Raw genomic sequence first — 17,809 nt, 5'->3', positions numbered from 1 at the left:
ATCTGTTGGAGTGTGAGCAGGGTAATATTTAGTGAAGGGATTCAGGGATTCCAGCAAGCGTGCATGAGCGTGTTAGATAGGAGTGAAAGGAGACGAATGATACTTGGGACCTGACGATCTGTTGGAGTGTGAGCAGGGTAATATTTAGTGAAGGGATTCAGGGAAACCGGTTATTTTCATATAGTCGGACTTGAGTCCTGGAAATGGGAAGTACAATGCCTGCACTTTAAAGGAGGGGTTTTGGGATATTGGCAGTTTGGAGGGATATGTTGTGTATCTTTATATGTGTATGCTTCTAGACTGTTGTATTCTGAGCACCTCTGCAAAAACAGTGATAATGTGCGAGTGTGGTGAAAGTGTTGAATGATGATGAAAGTATTTTCTTTTTGGGGATTTTCTTTCTTTTTTGGGTCACCCTGCCTCGGTGGGAGACGGCCGACTTGTTGAAAAAAAAAAAAAAAAAAAAAGTATTTAACGTAATATACAACATTTAAATGAGACACAATGATTATCATCATCATTACTAATCTGATGTCTGGAGACATAAGACACTGATTTTAATGTGTACCTGCATGCCAGCACAGTATGTAAGTTTATTTAAGTACAGGTATACATAAGTATAATTATCAGAGTACATATAAAATAACTTAAAAACATTTGAAATTTTGGAGTTTCCAGACAAAATGGAGAGACTTAGTGCTTACTGAGCTCACGAAGAATGTAAACAAACAGGGTGGGGGCGCGGTGACCGTATTAGAAAGTCAGGTGGGGGGAGCCGTATAGCGAGTTTTGGTCCTAATTTGAAATGACTGTATTAGCGGAACGCCGTAAAGCGGGGCCCTGCTTTATGTACTTTTCAATTTTATATGTACAACTTTTTTTGCTAATCACATTTGGAAGAAAAAAAAAAAGGGGGGGGGGGGGAGGTGCAGGATCTAAGAGCCAAAAAATCTTAAAAATACATTAGTAAATTCCCAATGCATATGTGAATCAAGGCTAAGGCAATTAGACTAAAATAAATGTAATGCCTTGCCCCAAAATTATGCAGTAAATGTACTTGTCTAAAACCCAGAATCCTCAGCAGATGAACACAATGAACACACAGTAAATCCTCTCATAAGAACACAAGAAAGAAGGAACACTGCACCAGGCCCGGTGGCCTGGTGGCTAAAGCTCCCGCTTCACACACAGAGGGCCCGGGTTCGATTCCCGGCGGGTGGAAACATTCGACATGTTTCCTTACACCTGTTGTCCTGTTCACCTAGCAGCAAATAGGTACCTGGGTGTTAGTCGACTGGTGTGGGTCGCATCCTGGGGGACAAGATTAAGGACCCCAATGGAAATGAGTTAGTCCTCGATGACGCACTGACTTTCTTGGGTTATCCTGGGTGGCTAACCCTCCGGGGTTAAAAATCCGAACGAAATCTTATCTGAACCATGTGGAGCAGGTCCATGTCGCCCCCCCCCCCCAGGATTAGCCCAATGACCTACCCAGTCTGGTCACCTCCACTCAAGGATGGAGCACAATGCCAGACCCAGCAGCACAAACTAGTCAGGTCCAACTCACACCCACTCATGTATTTTTTTTTTTATTAACACACCAGCCGATTCCCACCAAGGCAGGATGGCCCGAAAAAAGAAAAACTTTCACCATCACTGTCTTGCCAGAAGGGTGCTTTACACTACAGTTTTTAAACTGCAACATTAACACCCCTCCTTCAGAATGCAGGTTAGATAAATACTCATGTATTTATCTAACCTATTTTTAAAACTACACATTTTAGCCTCAATAACTGTACTCGGGAGTTTATTCCACTCATCCACAACTCTATTACCAAACCAGTGCTTTCCTATATCCTTCCTGAATCTGAATTTTTCCAACTTGAAACCATTGTTACGAGTCCTGTCTTGGCTGGAAATTTTCAGCACGCTATTTACATCCCCTTTATTTATTCCAGTTTTCCATTCATACACCTCTATCATATCCCCCCTAATTCTATGCCTTTCGAGAGAGTGCAGATTCAGGGCCCTCAGTCTATCCTCATAGGGAAGATTTCTGATACATGGGATCATCTTTGTCATCCTCCTCTGTATTCTCCAGGGCATTTATAGGTTACACTCCTGTTTATGTATAGTACATTACCATATATAGCTGAATGGTATACTAGCAAAATAGTATTTAGTCAAATTGAGCAGTGGAATTTAATTTTAATAGGACTCTCAGTAGACAAAAAAGCCAAAGAGTAAAATGAGCCCACACATTAACTTTGCAGTTGTGTAATTCAGTAAGTTTTCCATCATACTTCCCATTTTTGGCATCATTAAATGTTGACACAATAAGCACTTAATTTCATGGGTCTGGACAGTGAAGTTAACATTTCCTAACCAAACTGTAACAAACAAATAAGAACTACACATATCACTGTAAAGATAAATGGATTGGAAAAGGCCATGGAAAGTACATTACAACAAAATGGTGTGGGATGCAGTGTCAGAGTGGAGGAAACTGCCACCTGTAGCTTCAGCATCTGGCACCTTTACCTTTGATGAGTTATGAGTTTTAAGTTATTGTTCTTGGAGCCCGGCCACAGGCAAGGCTCATCTTCGCAATCTTGCGAAATTGTAGTTTCTGTTCATAACTAATACATATCTGAATTGTCCAAAACTTGTCACTTTTCATTATGCATGAGGACAATAATGTCATGTTTGGCAGTGGAGAAAGCAAGGAGTCAGCTACAAGTGATAGGGCCAAAGCAAAGCTAATCAAATGTAACTGTTACATGGCCAACAGTTGGCAGGCTTACCATACATCTTCCTAGCTTATTAGCAAATCAAATAACACTACTTTGGTTTACCTAGGAAGGTAAGGTGTTGGGAATCTCTAAGCAATGGGTTTTGGCAGTCTCAGTGTACTTCCATTACACAGCTTATGAATCTGAATATATTCTCTTAGTTTGAGAAAGATGGAAAGTATCTGATTTTCTCAAAAAAGAGAGTCCATTATAATTCACTGCTTACCTTTAACCTATACAAGGCTAATTATCTGCACTTTTTAAGTCACCCATGGTTTCAATTTTCCTCTAGTGTGGTTTAATTTTATACAATTATTTAAGGTCAGTCACACCAAAATGCAAATGTTAAGAATACTGTTATAAAAATATCAGTTCTCTTCCCATTGCCACAAAGTCGTTAACAACTTTCTCACACTTTTTTAAAAATCAATTTGGTATAAAAGTGTTAGTATTGGCAGGGAAGTGCCAAACTACTAGGGGGTCATGGTGCCAGGAGAATTAGGAATGGGGGTTAATCAGGTCTGATCTGAGAAAGTGCAAAATAAGTTAATTCCCTTGATGATGAGCCCATCTTTGGAATTAAAGCACCTCCTTTGAAGGGATACAAAACCAATACAAGTTACACTTAGTATTTTAAATTAGGTCATCCAATATGATTTTTTTTAATTTACATTGTGGTTAGTTTCATATGCAGCCATCAATTACAGCAGTACAGTGATTTATGCTAAAAATTCAAAAGAAAAATGTAAACACTTACTCTGCTGCTCTTTGCCAGTTCCTTTGTCTCTTGCAGACACATGAACAATGCCATTTGCATCAATATCAAAGGTGACCTCAATCTGTGGAATGCCACGTGGTGCAGGAGGAATACCCACTAAACTAAACTGGCCTAGCATTTTATTATCTGCTGCCATTTCTCTCTCTCCTTGGTGGACCTTTATCTCTACCTGGGTCTGACCATCAGCTGCCGTTGAGAATACCTGGAAAATAACAAAGTCTACATAACAGCTTTTTATTTTTCAGCTTCATTGGCCCTAAACTCCTACACCCACATTTTACCAGTGATGGTTTACATCACCACTACAAGTCAAGATAGGTAAGCAAGCACAATATTTAGTGGAGTAATTTATTTTTTACCACACTGGCTGTCTTCTACCAAGGTAGGATGACCCAAAAAAGAAACACCACTCACACTCATTGTCTTGCCAGAGGCATGCAGATTTAACAGTTCAGATGACCCTCCAAACAGCAAATATCCCCACCCCTCCTTTCGAGTGCAGGAATTGTACTTCCCACCTCCAGGATTAAGTAATGCTAACCAATTTCCCCGAATCCCTTCCCAAATGTTGCACCCACCCTCTTGTACCAACAAACTTTTACTACATACTAACACTACATTAAGTTTACCTCCATGCCCCTTCTACCCTCTTTCTCCAGCCCACCTTTCTCCCAATACTAGCTTACATCTTACCCTAAGTATCTCCTTTAATTTATAAACTTCCTCTTCTCTTACCTACCAATGACATTCTCCTTGTACCCTCATCTACCTTACCCCTCACTGTATTTACTGCTAAATGTTCTAAAAATATGCACATCCAGAAGTCTATACAACTTTTTATCTAATACAGCCCAAAAAACTGCTTTCACACCCTATATTGTTTTCTCTTTCTTTTTGGGTCACCCTGCCTTAGTGGGAAATGACTTAAAAAAAAAAAAAGTTTTACTTATCGTCAAACTTCTTTCTATACTTAGATCACAGTACAAACTTAGCTACTACACCTTGTAAAACAATTTCTCCAACTTCAGCCTTCAGGTCCCCTACAGCAATTATACTCTCAATTTGATAAACTCTCTAAACACTCACCACCACACAAAATTGCACTTCTTTCTTGAACAGGTGAACAAACTAATACCTACCTCTCACATCTTGCCTTCATTTTAATCAGTATAATTCTTGAATTTACAATTGCATTCTTTTCCTTCCATAACTGATCGTTTAATATTACCATTACTACTACCTTAGCTTGAATGCTCTCATACACCTGACCCAATCTCATTTACACCTCCCACTGAAATTTCCCTACCCCCTTTAGCTTCATTTTACTTTAAGAGCTAGGACATTCAGTCGTTTTTTATTAATAAAACTCAAATCATTTTTCTTCGTATCCACATTAAACCCATGCACATTCAAATGACCCACCTGAAAAATTTCCTCCTTTGCCCTTTTAGCAACTGATATAAAAGGAGTTATTAACCCCTTGCTCCTCGCATTTTAGGTGCCTTTTTATGACACGAATGACTTACAGGAAGAATTTTCACCCACTTCCCCGTGGAAATGAAAGGAAACACTAAGAACAAGAACTATTAAGAAATTAGAAGCTTAGATAAGTGTGTAACCATACACACATGTATAACTGCACATGTAGCATGAACTAGATGCAAGTAAATGTTTTATTACATTAGTAGATATTACACAATAAAAGTTGTAATAGTGTATTTAACCCTTTCAGGGTCCAAGGCCAAAATCTGAAGTCACGCACCAGTGTCCAAGAAATTTAAAAAAAAAATAAAATTATTTTTTCTTATGAAATCGTAGAGAATCTTTTTGTGAAGGTAATAAAACAAAAAGTACGAAATTTGGTGGAAAATTGATGAAATTATGCTCTCGTGAATTTTGATGTGTCAGCGATATTTACGAGTTGGCGATTTTGCCGACTTTGACTCCCATTTTAGGCCAATTACATTATTCCAATCAACCAAATTCTTAGCTATTTCACTAGTATTACTTCTATTCTATCGATTGAGCACAAGAAATCGCCAAATCAACTGTTTCAACTACAAAATAAAGTGATCGGAAATTGTTAATTTGGCCAATTTAACACAAAGTTCAAAATATTCCAATTTCAAAATAGGCTCCAGAATAAACAATGTACGTATTCCTGGAACTAAACTAACATTTCCTCTGTTCATTAGTTACATTTTGAGGCTTTACAAATAAATTCCATTTTGATTTTTTATTCACATAATGAATTTTTATTCACACCAAAAAATAGAAGATTTACTGTTATGCAATACTGTAATAATTGTATAAATATCATCACCATATTTGTGAATGTACATTAGACCCACCAGCTGACGTGTATTAGATGTGTGAGGTCGTTTGTTTACTCTTGAATATCGGCAAAAATTTAACATTTCCGCTACTTTGAGCTCAGTTTCAAGCCATTTCCAGTGCTAAAACCAATCAAAATCATCTCTATTTCTGTAATATGTCTTCCATTCTATCAAATGAGACCAAGAAATCGCAAATACAACTATAAAAAACATACGAAAAAACACTGCAAAGTCGCTGTTTTAATCGAAAAATCATGATTTCAGTTTTTTTCTCTCATTATATACAGTGTGCTGCAGGATCTGTTTTATGTGGTGCACACATACCACATAGATGTATTCTCTCATATCTAGGCCCAAATGTACCACTCACAGTATCAGAGTGAGCTGAGCTCATGGCGTAGATCTACGGTTTGGACACTCACCGTAAAGCCGTAGATCTACGGGACGGACCCTGAAAGGGTTAAGCCATGGACTGGGCTGCAGGAGCGTTGACCCCCAGCCCCCCCTCCCTCCAGGTAAGCATATAAATGTGCATGCATTTTTTAAAACTCACATTATTGGGATTTAACATTACTGTTCATCAACTACAAGTGTCAGATTTCAGTATCCAGTACATAGATAACAGAATTCAACTAATATACGGTTGGTAAAACCTTACCACTTATATTACTGTAAACTTCCAAGGATGTTTACGTTATTACAGAGAGAATTACTAACCAGTTCACATTCCCATTTGGTAATTATTATACATCTTAATGGTTCTGGGAACCAATGCCCCCCCTCAGCCTAGCCCTAAGTCATATAGGAAATATGGCAGGAATAAGTACTGAGAAACTGTCAAAGTTCAGAAGTATGTATTAAAGCAAATACAATAGACCAGTACTCCTGCCATTGTCCAAATCTGTTTCAAACACACATCTGAATACTAATACATGCCTCCCAAATGACTTGACTAACAACCTAACTACATTTTCCTTAGTGAAACTATTCTATTCTGAATAAGAATATCAACTCACTTGTGATTTTCGCGTAGGTATAGTAGTATTCCTGTTGATAAGCTTAGTCATTACTCCTCCAAGGGTCTCAATGCCGAGAGAAAGTGGTGTTACATCAAGTAGAAGCACATCTGTTACATCACCTGCCAGCACACCACCCTGGATTGCAGCACCCATTGCCACAGCTTCATCAGGATTCACAGATTTGCTCGGAGTGCGTCCAAAAATGTCTTGAACCACAGACAAAACCTACATGGAGAGGTCCTTAGTATTAAGGGTAAATTTCCCCAAAAAGATTAACGTGCATATACTATTTATAATTTTTGGAATTAAGTCAATCCTTCTGAAAATTATTTTATTCAAATTACAGTGGACTCTGTTTTCGTTAGCCTCTGATTTTGTGATTTCCGGTTATCGCTGACTTTTCTCGTCAAGATATAGTCTGTTTTCGTTAATTCCCTCTGGTTTCGTCGGTTGTACAGAACACGTCCAAGTGCCCGCGTGCACACAAAGCCTTCCACACACCATTGAGTCAGTGTGGCATAGTTTCTTGGCGAGTGATAACCCTGCAAGGTCATATGGAACATTTCATAATACGTAATCTTTTGTTTTTTGCGCTTGTTTATTGTGCGACTGCTAAATAAGCCATGTGCCCAAAGAAAGCTCCTAGTGCCAGCCCTATGGTAAAGGTGAGAAACATGATAGAATTTAAGAAAGAACTTTTAGCAAAATACCAAAGTGGAGGAGGAAGAGAGGGGAGAATGTGCCTTCATCAGTGATTCTACGATACAATTCTACTAAAGCAACAAGAGTCGATAAAGGCTATAGCACGAACCAGCAATAAAGTGTAGCAAGTACATTAAGCAATTAAGCGATAGAAAAAGGACACGAAACTAACTCCAATGTTGTTGGAGGTATATAGGGCCACTGACAACATATACTGCCTGTGTATCTTCCACCACCCTAAACCAATGCCAGCATCTCCTCCAATGTAAGTGTAAATATTTCTTATTTATATATTACATACATTGTTTCAGTGTGAATAGTGGTGATGGCTGCCGCCGCTGCTGCCACCGCCACCACCACCACCACTGTATGTACAGCTTATGCTGTCAGTGGCCCTGATAACCCAACAACACCGCCACCACTCCTCATATACGTGATATTTATTCATTACAGAGTATGTATCATGTTTCTATGTTATTAATATTTTTATTACATCACATTAGATGAATTTTGATAAATAAGCCATAGAGTTGATATAAGCATCATATTTAAGTATTTTGTTCTGTCTCAAACTCTCCTCCTCCTCTCCTTGCCGTTTTCCATACGCCAACAAGACTTCAATAAACGTAAAAGTGATTTAAATGTTCATTCATCCATTTTATTAGTGTTTTATATTTCACATTGTTTTCTGTATATGAAACTATAGTTATTCTCCATAAAATGTATTTTATGTTAATACTTTTGGGTGTCTGAAATGGATTAATTGGATTTACATTATTTCTTATGGGGAAAATTATTTCGGTTTTCGTGATTTTTGGGTTTGTCAACCTCGAATGGATTATCACGAAAACCGAGGCTCCACTGTATACTACATTGGAAGAGAAATTATTTACCTTTGGCATACGTGACATTCCACCAACAAGAATTACTTCACCAATGTCAGACTTTGAGCACTCTGCATCCTTGAGCGCCTTGAGGCAGGGATCAACGGTGCGCTTGACCAGCTTGTCGACAATGCCTTCAAACTTCGCTCTAGAAAGCTATTTAAAAAGAAAATTTAATTTTGTTTTAATTTCACATAACCAAAAGACAAAAATAAATAGGAAGTAGAGAAATTTTATATAAAATTAACACTGCAAAGTACTAGATAGGCAATGACCAAATAAACAAGAATATTACAAATACTGTCAAATTTGTCTTTACCTTATACATCATATGTTTAGGTCCTGAGGCATCCACAGTCAAATATGGAAGGTTAATATCGGTTTGGGTAGAGGAAGATAATTCAATCTTGGCCTTCTCTGCTGCTTCTTTGAGTCTTTGCATGGCCATATTATCTTTAGTGACATCTACACCTTGCTGTAACAAAACAATTAAAAGGGCCACTAAAATTTTGCTATTTTACAGTATTTCACTAAAAGATTTTTTTACTTAAAAAGTAATGAAATGGTAAGCAGTCCTACATAAGAAAACTAACGCTAAATATTTACAAAGAAAACTAGAAAACCCTATATATTTACAAAGATAGCTCTTACTCAAGTTCCTACTTCAAATAAAGTTACATGTAAACCAAAAGTTGCTCAGAAAACAGGACATCGAGACACTGAATCTTGTTTTTTATTTTTTTTTTTATTATCACACTGGCCGATTCCCACCAAGGCAGGGTGGCCCGAAAAAGAAAAACTTTCACCATCATTCACTCCACCACTGTCTTGCCAGAAGGGTGCTTTACACTACAGTTTTTAAACTGCAACATTAACACCCCTCCTTCAGAGTGCAGGCACTGTACTTCCCATCTCCAGGACTCAAGTCCGGCCTGCCGGTTTCCCTGAACCCCTTCATAAATGTTACTTTGCTCACACTCCAACAGCACGTCAAGTATTAAAAACCATTTGTCTCCATTCACTCCTATCAAACACGCTCACGCATGCCTGCTGGAAGTCCAAGCCCCTCGCACACAAAACCTCCTTTACCCCCTCCCTCCAACCTTTCCTAGGCCGACCCCTACCCCTCCTTCCTTCCACTACAGACTGATACACTCTTGAAGTCATTCTGTTTCGCTCCATTCTCTCTACATGTCCGAACCACCTCAACAGCCCTTCCTCAGCCCTCTGGACAACAGTTTTGGTAATCCCGCACCTCCTAACTTCCAAACTACGAATTCTCTGCATTATATTCACACCACACATTGCCCTCAGACATGACATCTCCACTGCCTCCAGCCTTCTCCTCGCTGCAACATTCATCACCCATGCTTCACACCCATATAAGAGCGTTGGTTAAAACTATACTCTCATACATTCCCCTCTTTGCATCCAAGAACAAAGTTCTTTGTCTCCACAGACTCCTAAGTGCACCACTCACCCTTTTCCCCTCATCAATTCTATGATTCACTTCATCTTTCATAGACCCATCCGCTGACACGTCCACTCCCAAATATCTGAATACATTCACCTCCTCCATACTCTCTCCCTCCAATCTGATATCCAATCTTTCATCACCTAATCTTTTTGTTATCCTCATAACCTTACTCTTTCCTGTATTCACCTTTAATTTTCTTCTTTTGCACACCCTACCAAATTCATCCACCAATCTCTGCAACTTCTCTTCAGAATCTCCCAAGAACACAGTGCCATCAGCAAAGAGCAACTGTGACAACTCCCACTTTGTGTGTGATTCTTTATCTTTTAACTCCACGCCTCTTGCCAAGACCCTCGCATTCACTTCTCTTACAACCCCATCTATAAATATATTAAACAACCACGGTGACATTACACATCCTTGTCTAAGGCCTACTTTTACTGGGAAATAATTTCCCTCTTTCCTACATACTCTAACTTGAGCCTCACTATCCTCGTAAAAATTCTTCACTGCTTTCAGTAACCTACCTCCTACACCATACACCTGTAACATCTGCCACATTGCCCCCCTATCCACCCTGTCATAAGCCTTTTCCAAATCCATAAATGCCACAAAGACCTCTTTAGCCTTATCTAAATACTGTTCACTTATATGTTTCACTGTAAACACCTGGTCCACACACCCCCTACCTTTCCTAAAGCCTCCTTGTTCATCTGCTATCCTATTCTCAGTCTTACTCTTAATTCTTTCAATAATTACTCTACCATACACTTTACCAGGTATACTCAACAGACTTATCCCCCTATAATTTTTGCACTCTTTTATCCCCTTTGCCTTTAACAATTCCTCAAAATATTCCCTCCATCTTCCCAATACCTCTAACTCTCCATTTAATAGCTCTCCTCTCCTATTTTTAACTGACAAATCCATTTGTTCTCTAGGCTTTCTTAACTTGTTAATCTCACTCCAAAACTTTTTCTTATTTTCAACAAAATTTGTTGATAACATCTCACCCACTCTCTCATTTGCTCTCTTTTTACATTGCTTCACCACTCTCTTAACCTCTCTCTTTTTCTCCATATACTCTTCCCTCCTTGCATCACTTCTACTTTGTAAAAACTTCTCATATGCTAACTTTTTCTCCCTTACTACTCTCTTTACATCATCGTTCCACCAATCGCTCCTCTTCCCTCCCACACCCACTTTCCTGTAACCACAAACTTCTGCTGAACACTAACACTACATTTTTAAACCTACCCCATACCTCTTCGACCCCATTGCCTATGCTCTCATTTGCCCATCTATCCTCCAATAGCTGTTTATATCTTACCCTAACTGCCTCCTCTTTTAGTTTATAAACCTTCACCTCTCTCTTCCCTGATGTTTCTATTCTCCTTGTATCCCAACTACCTTTTACTCTCAGTGTAGCTACAACTAGAAAGTGATCTGATATATCTGTGGCCCCTCTATAAACATGTACATCCTGAAGTCTACTCAACAGATTTTATCTACCAATACATAATCCAACAAACTTCTGTCATTTCGCCCTACATCATATCTTGTATACTTATTTATCCTCTTTTTCTTAAAATATGTATTACCTATAACTAAACCCCTTTCTATACAAAGTTCAATCAAAGGGCTCCCATTATCATTTACACCTGGCACCCCAAACTTACCTACCACACCCTCTCTAAAAGTTTCTCCTACTTTAGCATTCAGGTCCCCTACCACAATTACTCTTTCACTTGGTTCAAAGGCTCCTATACATTCACTTAACATCTCCCAAAATCTCTCTCTCTCCTCTACATTCCTCTCTTCTCCAGGTGCATACACGCTTATTATGACCCACTTTTCGCATCCAACCTTTACTTTAATCCACATAATTCTTGAATTTACACATTCATATTCTCTTTTCTCCTTCCATAACTGATCATTTAACATTACTGCTACCCATTCCTTTGCTCTAACTCTCTCAGATACTCCAAATTTAATCCCATTTATTTCCCCCCCACTGAAACTCCCCTACCCCCTTCAGCTTTGTTTCGCTTAGGGCCAGGACATCCAACTTCTTTTCATTCATAACATCAGCAATCATCTGTTTCTTGTCATCCGCACTACATCCACGCACATTTAAGCATCCCAGTTTTATAAAGTTTTTCTTCTTCTCTTTTTTAGTAAATGTCTACAGGAGAAGGGGTTACTAGCCCATTGCTCCCGGCATTTTAGTCGCCTCATACGACACACATGGCTTACAGAGGAAAGATTCTTTTCCACTTCCCCATGGACAATAGAAGAAATAAAGAAGAACAAGAGCTATTTAGAAAAAGGAGAAAAACCTAGATGCATGTATATATATATGCATGTGCGTGTGTGAAGTGTGACCAAAGTGTAAGTAGGAGTAGCAAGATATCCCTGTTATCTAGCGTGTTTATGAGACAGAAAAACAAACCAGCAATCCTACCATCATGCAAAACAGTTACAGGTTTCTGTTTCACAGTCATCTGGCAGGACGGTAGTACTTCCCTGGGTGGTTGCTGTCTACCAACCTACTACCTACATCTTGTAGAGAAAATTATTACTCGCCACACTGGAAAAGCCAATAACAGCTTCTAGGAAAAATTATAAATTCTGTTGGACTTACTTCTTTCTTAAACTCTGCTGCCAAGAAAGTTACTAGGTGATTATCAAAGTCCTCTCCACCTAGGAATGTGTCTCCATTAGTAGATTTCACTTCAAAAACACCTTTTTGTATCTCAAGGATTGATATGTCAAAGGTACCACCACCTAAATCGTACACAGCTATGCTGTAAGGAAAGGATAATTGCAATTTATTGTTTTAGACATATGATATATACTAAGTCTTGCCAAATCTTATCCCTATAACTAGGTGCAATATATACACATTAGGGCAATTCACAAAAATGAAAGCAAAAACTATCATCTCACCCCATTGTCATCAAAAGAGATGAAACACTCCACACCAAGCATCAAAAGCTTTGGGGGCTCATTTAGGGATGCCCTGATTACCTCACTTTCACTTCCTATAAAACACGAATTCTCATTTTCTCTAGGGGGAAAATGAAATATTGGAAAGTATAACAATAAATAATAAACAATTTCCATATTAAGTAAATAATATTTTTAGCACTGGTTGTCTCCCACTGAGGAAGGATGCCCTACAAAAATAAGGCACTTTTACGATCCCTCACTCCATCGTAGCATCATTTGGCTTTTCTTATTCTAACCTTTTATGAATATACTGAATCACGAGATGACCCCTCACCTCTTCATACAGCTATAAATTCCTTTCTTTTCTACTACAAGATGTTGGAGCCTCCTGTTCATCCATATTTGATCATATTTCTCTAGACGGAATAATGCTCTCTGGGCAGCATGCATAGTACAGTGGTCCCTCGTTTTTCATAATTAATCCATTCCTGGAGGAGTTACTATAAACGAAATTTACGATTTGCGAATCAATTTTCCCCATAAGAAATAATGTAAATACAATTAATCCGTTCCTGACACCCAGAAGTATTAAAACAAATAAAATTTTTACATGAAATATACATGTAGTACATAAACAATACAATGGGAAATGATGAAACATTAACAGCATTACGCTTACCTTTATTGGAGATTCTTCTTAGTGTATGGGAGACTGGAGGAGGAGAGATTGGATTGTTTACAGTTTGGAAGGGGAATCCCCTTCCAGCAACACCTCAGGTACCAATTGCTTTTCTGGGGTTACTTCTCTTCTCTGTTTCTTAATGCCACTAGGACCACCATGAGAGTCACTGGAGTCCTGTCTCACAAAACTGTGGAGAGAGCTCTGTTTCTGGCGTCTCTAACACTTCCCTAAAATGGCCCAAGACTTTGTCACTGTACATATTTCTCACCTTTACCACAGGCTTGGCACTAGGAGCTTTCTTTCGAGCCATGGTAGCTTATTTAGTACTTGCAAGCACTAAAATGAGTGGAATATTATGAAATATTTCGTAGGAGCACTTGAGGGGACCTTCACTCACTGGTAAACAAAATCAGACTGGCTGGGTAGGGAGGCCTCCCCGGCTCACACCGTGCTTACGCGTCCCGGACAAACTACTATTCGCGAGTCAACCTATGAAAAGCGAGTCCATGTTTATACGAAAATACCCCTATGATTGGCGAAATTTACGATTGCCGAGAACTACGAAAAGCGAGGGACCACTGTATTTAGAAAACGGTCATATTAGGTCTCTTCATTACTCTGGGCCACACATGTTCTTTAAGCCCAGTGTAATCTGCTAAATGGAAATCTGGGACCCCTTACTGGATAATTTTCCTTATCCCCATTCAATGTTTAACAATCTATCAGTGGTCACTTGGGCCAAGTTCCTTTGTAAACACTAGATTACTAACAAGGGTTTCTTTATTTGCCAGAATTAAACCAAACAGGTTATTTACCCTCAATGGATCTGTTACAGTTTTAAAAAAGTTCTAGGATGTCATTTCACTCTTTTAGGAGTGAAGAAGAATAGACTGCGAGTGTGGGAGAGGTGCGCGAGGCATTACATAGAATGAAAGGGGGTAAAGCAGCTGCAACTGACTGGATTATGACAGAAATGTTAAAAGCAGGGAGGGATATAGTGTTGGAGTGGTTGGCATTTTTATATAATAAAATGTTATTTTCATAGTCGGACTTGAGTCCTGGAAATGGGAAGTACAATGCCTGCACTTTAAAGGAGCGGTTTTGGGATATTGGCAGTTTGGAGGGATATGTTGTGTATCTTTATACGTATATGCTTCTAAACTGTTGTATTCTGAGCACCTCTGCAAAAGCAGTGATAATGTGTGAGTGTGGTGAAAGTGTTGAATGATGATGAATGTATTTTCTTTTTGGGGATTTTCTTTCTTTTTTGGGTCACCCTGCCTCGGTGGGAGACGGCTGACTTGTTGAGAAAAAAAAAAAAAAAAAAAATGTATTAAAGAGGGGAAGGTACCTAGGGATTGGCAGAGAGCATGTATAGTCCCTTTATATAAAGGGAAGGGGACAAAAGATTGTAAAAATTATAGAGGAATAAGTTTACCGAGTATACCAGGAAAAGTGTATGGTAGGGTTATAACTGAAACAATTAAGAGGCAAGACAGAATGTAGGATTGCAGATAAGCAAGGAGGTTTCAGAGTGGGTAGGGGATGTGTAGATCAAGTGTTTACATTGAAGTATACATGTGAACAGTATTTACATAAAGGTAAGGAAGTTTTTATTGCATTTATGGATTTAGAAAAGGCATATGATAGAGTGGATAAGGGAGCAATGTGGCAGATATTGAAAGTATATGGAATAGGTGGTAAGTTACTAAATGCTGTAAAGAGCTTTTATGAGGATAGCGAGGCTCGGGTTAGGGTGTGTAGAAGAGAGGGAGACTACTTCCCAGTTAAAGTAGGTCTTAGACAGGGATGTGTAATGTCACCATGGGGTTGTGAAAGAAGTAAATGCTAGGGTGTTCAGGAGAGGGGTGGGATTAACTTATGGGGAATCAAATACAAAATGGGAATTGACACGGTTGCTTTTTCCTGATGATACTGTGCTTATGGGAGATTCTAAAGAAAAACTGCAAAAGGTTAGTGGACGAGTTTGGGAGTGTGTGTAAAGGTAGAAGTGGAAAGTGAACATAGAAAAGAGTAAGGTGATGAGGGTATCAAATGATTTAGATAAAGAAAAATTGGATATCAAATTGGGGAAGAGGAGTATGGAAGAAGTGAAATGATGAGGGAGAAAAGGCGAGTGGTGCGTTGAGGTATATGTGGAGACAAAAAACGTTATCTATGGAGGCAAAGAAGGGAATGTATGAAAGTACAGTAGTACCAACACTTATATGGGTGTGAAGCTTGGGTTGTGAACACAGCAGTGAGGAGGCAGTTGAAGGCAGTGGAGATGTCCTGTCTAAGGGCAATGTGTGGTGTAAATATTATGCAGAAAATTTGGAGTGTGGAAATTAGAAGGTGTGGAGTTAATAAAAGTATTAGTCAGAGGGCTGAAGAGGGGTTGTTGTGGTGGTTTAGTCATTTAGAGAGAATGGATGGATCAAAGTAGAATGACATGGAGAGCATTTAAATCTGTAGGGGAAGGAAGGCAGGGTAGGGGTCGTATCGTAGGGGTTCTTAATGGAGATATCGAGGGTTGAAGGTAGACACTTGTTGGATGGTAACATATATATTGTCAGACTGTGATGATGAACGTGGAGCCCAGCCTCTGCCTGTCTACGCCTGTTGAGGCCTACACGCCGTCTGAGACCGGGGCAGAGGTACGAACGTGCACATGCGCATCCCGTGACATCACACAACAGTCACGGGCCTAAAAGGGATCTCCTATCTAAAGCACATGGATGATACTAATATGCTATACAACACAGGGATCAGCAACCATGCTGACAGTCATCTTCAAAAAGGTTGGAAGATAGGGGTATGGGAGGTTTTTTGGGCGAGGGACTTGGACTTCCAGCAGGCATGCGTGAGCGTGTTCGATAGGAGTGAATGGAGACAAATGGCATTTGGGACCTGACGATCTGTTGGAGTGTGAGCAGGGTAATATTTAGTGAAGGGATTCAGGGATTCCAGCAAGCGTGCATGAGCGTGTTAGATAGGAGTGAAAGGAGACGAATGATACTTGGGACCTGACGATCTGTTGGAGTGTGAGCAGGGTAATATTTAGTGAAGGGATTCAGGGAAACCGGTTATTTTCATATAGTCGGACTCGAGTCCTGGAAATGGGAAGTACAATGCCTGCACTTTAAAGGAGGGGTTTGGGATATTGGCAGTTTGGAGGGATATGTTGTGTATCTTTATACGTATATGCTTCTAAACTGTTGTATTCTGAGCACCTCTGCAAAAGCAGTGAAAGTGTTGAATGATGATGAAAGTATTTTCTTTTTGGGGATTTTCTTTCTTTTTTGGGTCACCCTGCCTTGGTGGGAGATGACTGACTTGTTGAGAGAAAAAAAAAAAAAAAAAAAAAAAAAAAAAATTCAGGGAAACTGGTTATTTTATATAGCCGGACTCTAGTCCTGGAAATGAGAAGTACAATGCCTACACTCTAAAGGAGGGGTTCGGGATATTGGCAGTTTGGAGGGGTATATTTTGTATCTTTATACGTATAACATTCTAAACTGTTGTATTCTGGGCACCTCTGCAAAAACAGTGATTATGTGTGAGTGAAGTGAAAGAGTTGAATGATGAAAGTATTTTGTTTTTGTGGTCACCCTGCCTCGGTGAGAGACGGCCGACTTGTTAAAAAAAAAAAAAAAAAATGTTAAGTAAAAGGGCAAGTACAACTAATGCGACATTTTATTATGGCAATGTTTCACTCTTCAGGAGCTGTCCAGCTCCTTCTACAAGTTGAGGAATAAGACATTTGCAACACTTTAGTATCTATTTCCACCTCCCACAAAGGGTGGTAGTCAGTCCCTGTTAGTCCAGCAGTGTCTTTACCTGTACATGTATTCAACAAAGCCTTTGTGCAGGCAAAGCACTTCAGCAATAAAGGTACCCAAAAGATGCAAACATGTCTTATTTATGTAATCAAAATATTTCAGAAGCAATAACTATATATGAATTACAGAAAACTAAATGAAGCAGCACAGACTTGTGGCAACCATGAGTAAAAACTGTCACAAGAAATGTGTATCCAATGAACTTTACAGAACACAATATTTCTGTGAAGTCATGTTTAATATTAGTTTTCATTTGATGGGCAATGAAGGGAGGTGGATAATAAAGACTCGAAATTCATGTAAAATTTCTAACAACTTCAGTTGTAAGACAGTCGACTACGGCTG

General features: G+C 39.1%; 1 protein-coding gene across 1 annotated transcript in view; it reads right to left on the bottom strand.

Annotated features, from left to right (window-relative positions):
• Hsc70-5 (Heat shock protein 70 cognate 5) overlaps nt 1-17,809 on the bottom strand; it is a 47,031-nt gene that overhangs the window by 10,594 nt on the left and 18,628 nt on the right. Inside the window, exons 7-11 of the mRNA XM_053796112.2 lie at nt 12,633-12,795; nt 8,831-8,986; nt 8,521-8,667; nt 6,923-7,150; nt 3,550-3,772 (exon numbers count right to left, since the gene is read on the bottom strand). Coding sequence (XP_053652087.1) covers nt 3,550-3,772; nt 6,923-7,150; nt 8,521-8,667; nt 8,831-8,986; nt 12,633-12,795 — 917 coding nt within the window. The remainder of the gene's footprint in view (nt 1-3,549; nt 3,773-6,922; nt 7,151-8,520; nt 8,668-8,830; nt 8,987-12,632; nt 12,796-17,809) is intronic.

Source organism: Cherax quadricarinatus, chromosome 83 (assembly GCF_038502225.1).
Source record: "Cherax quadricarinatus isolate ZL_2023a chromosome 83, ASM3850222v1, whole genome shotgun sequence".
NCBI classification, from domain to species: Eukaryota; Metazoa; Arthropoda; class Malacostraca; order Decapoda; family Parastacidae; genus Cherax; species Cherax quadricarinatus.
This window is presented reverse-complemented; position numbering and strand designations above follow the sequence as displayed.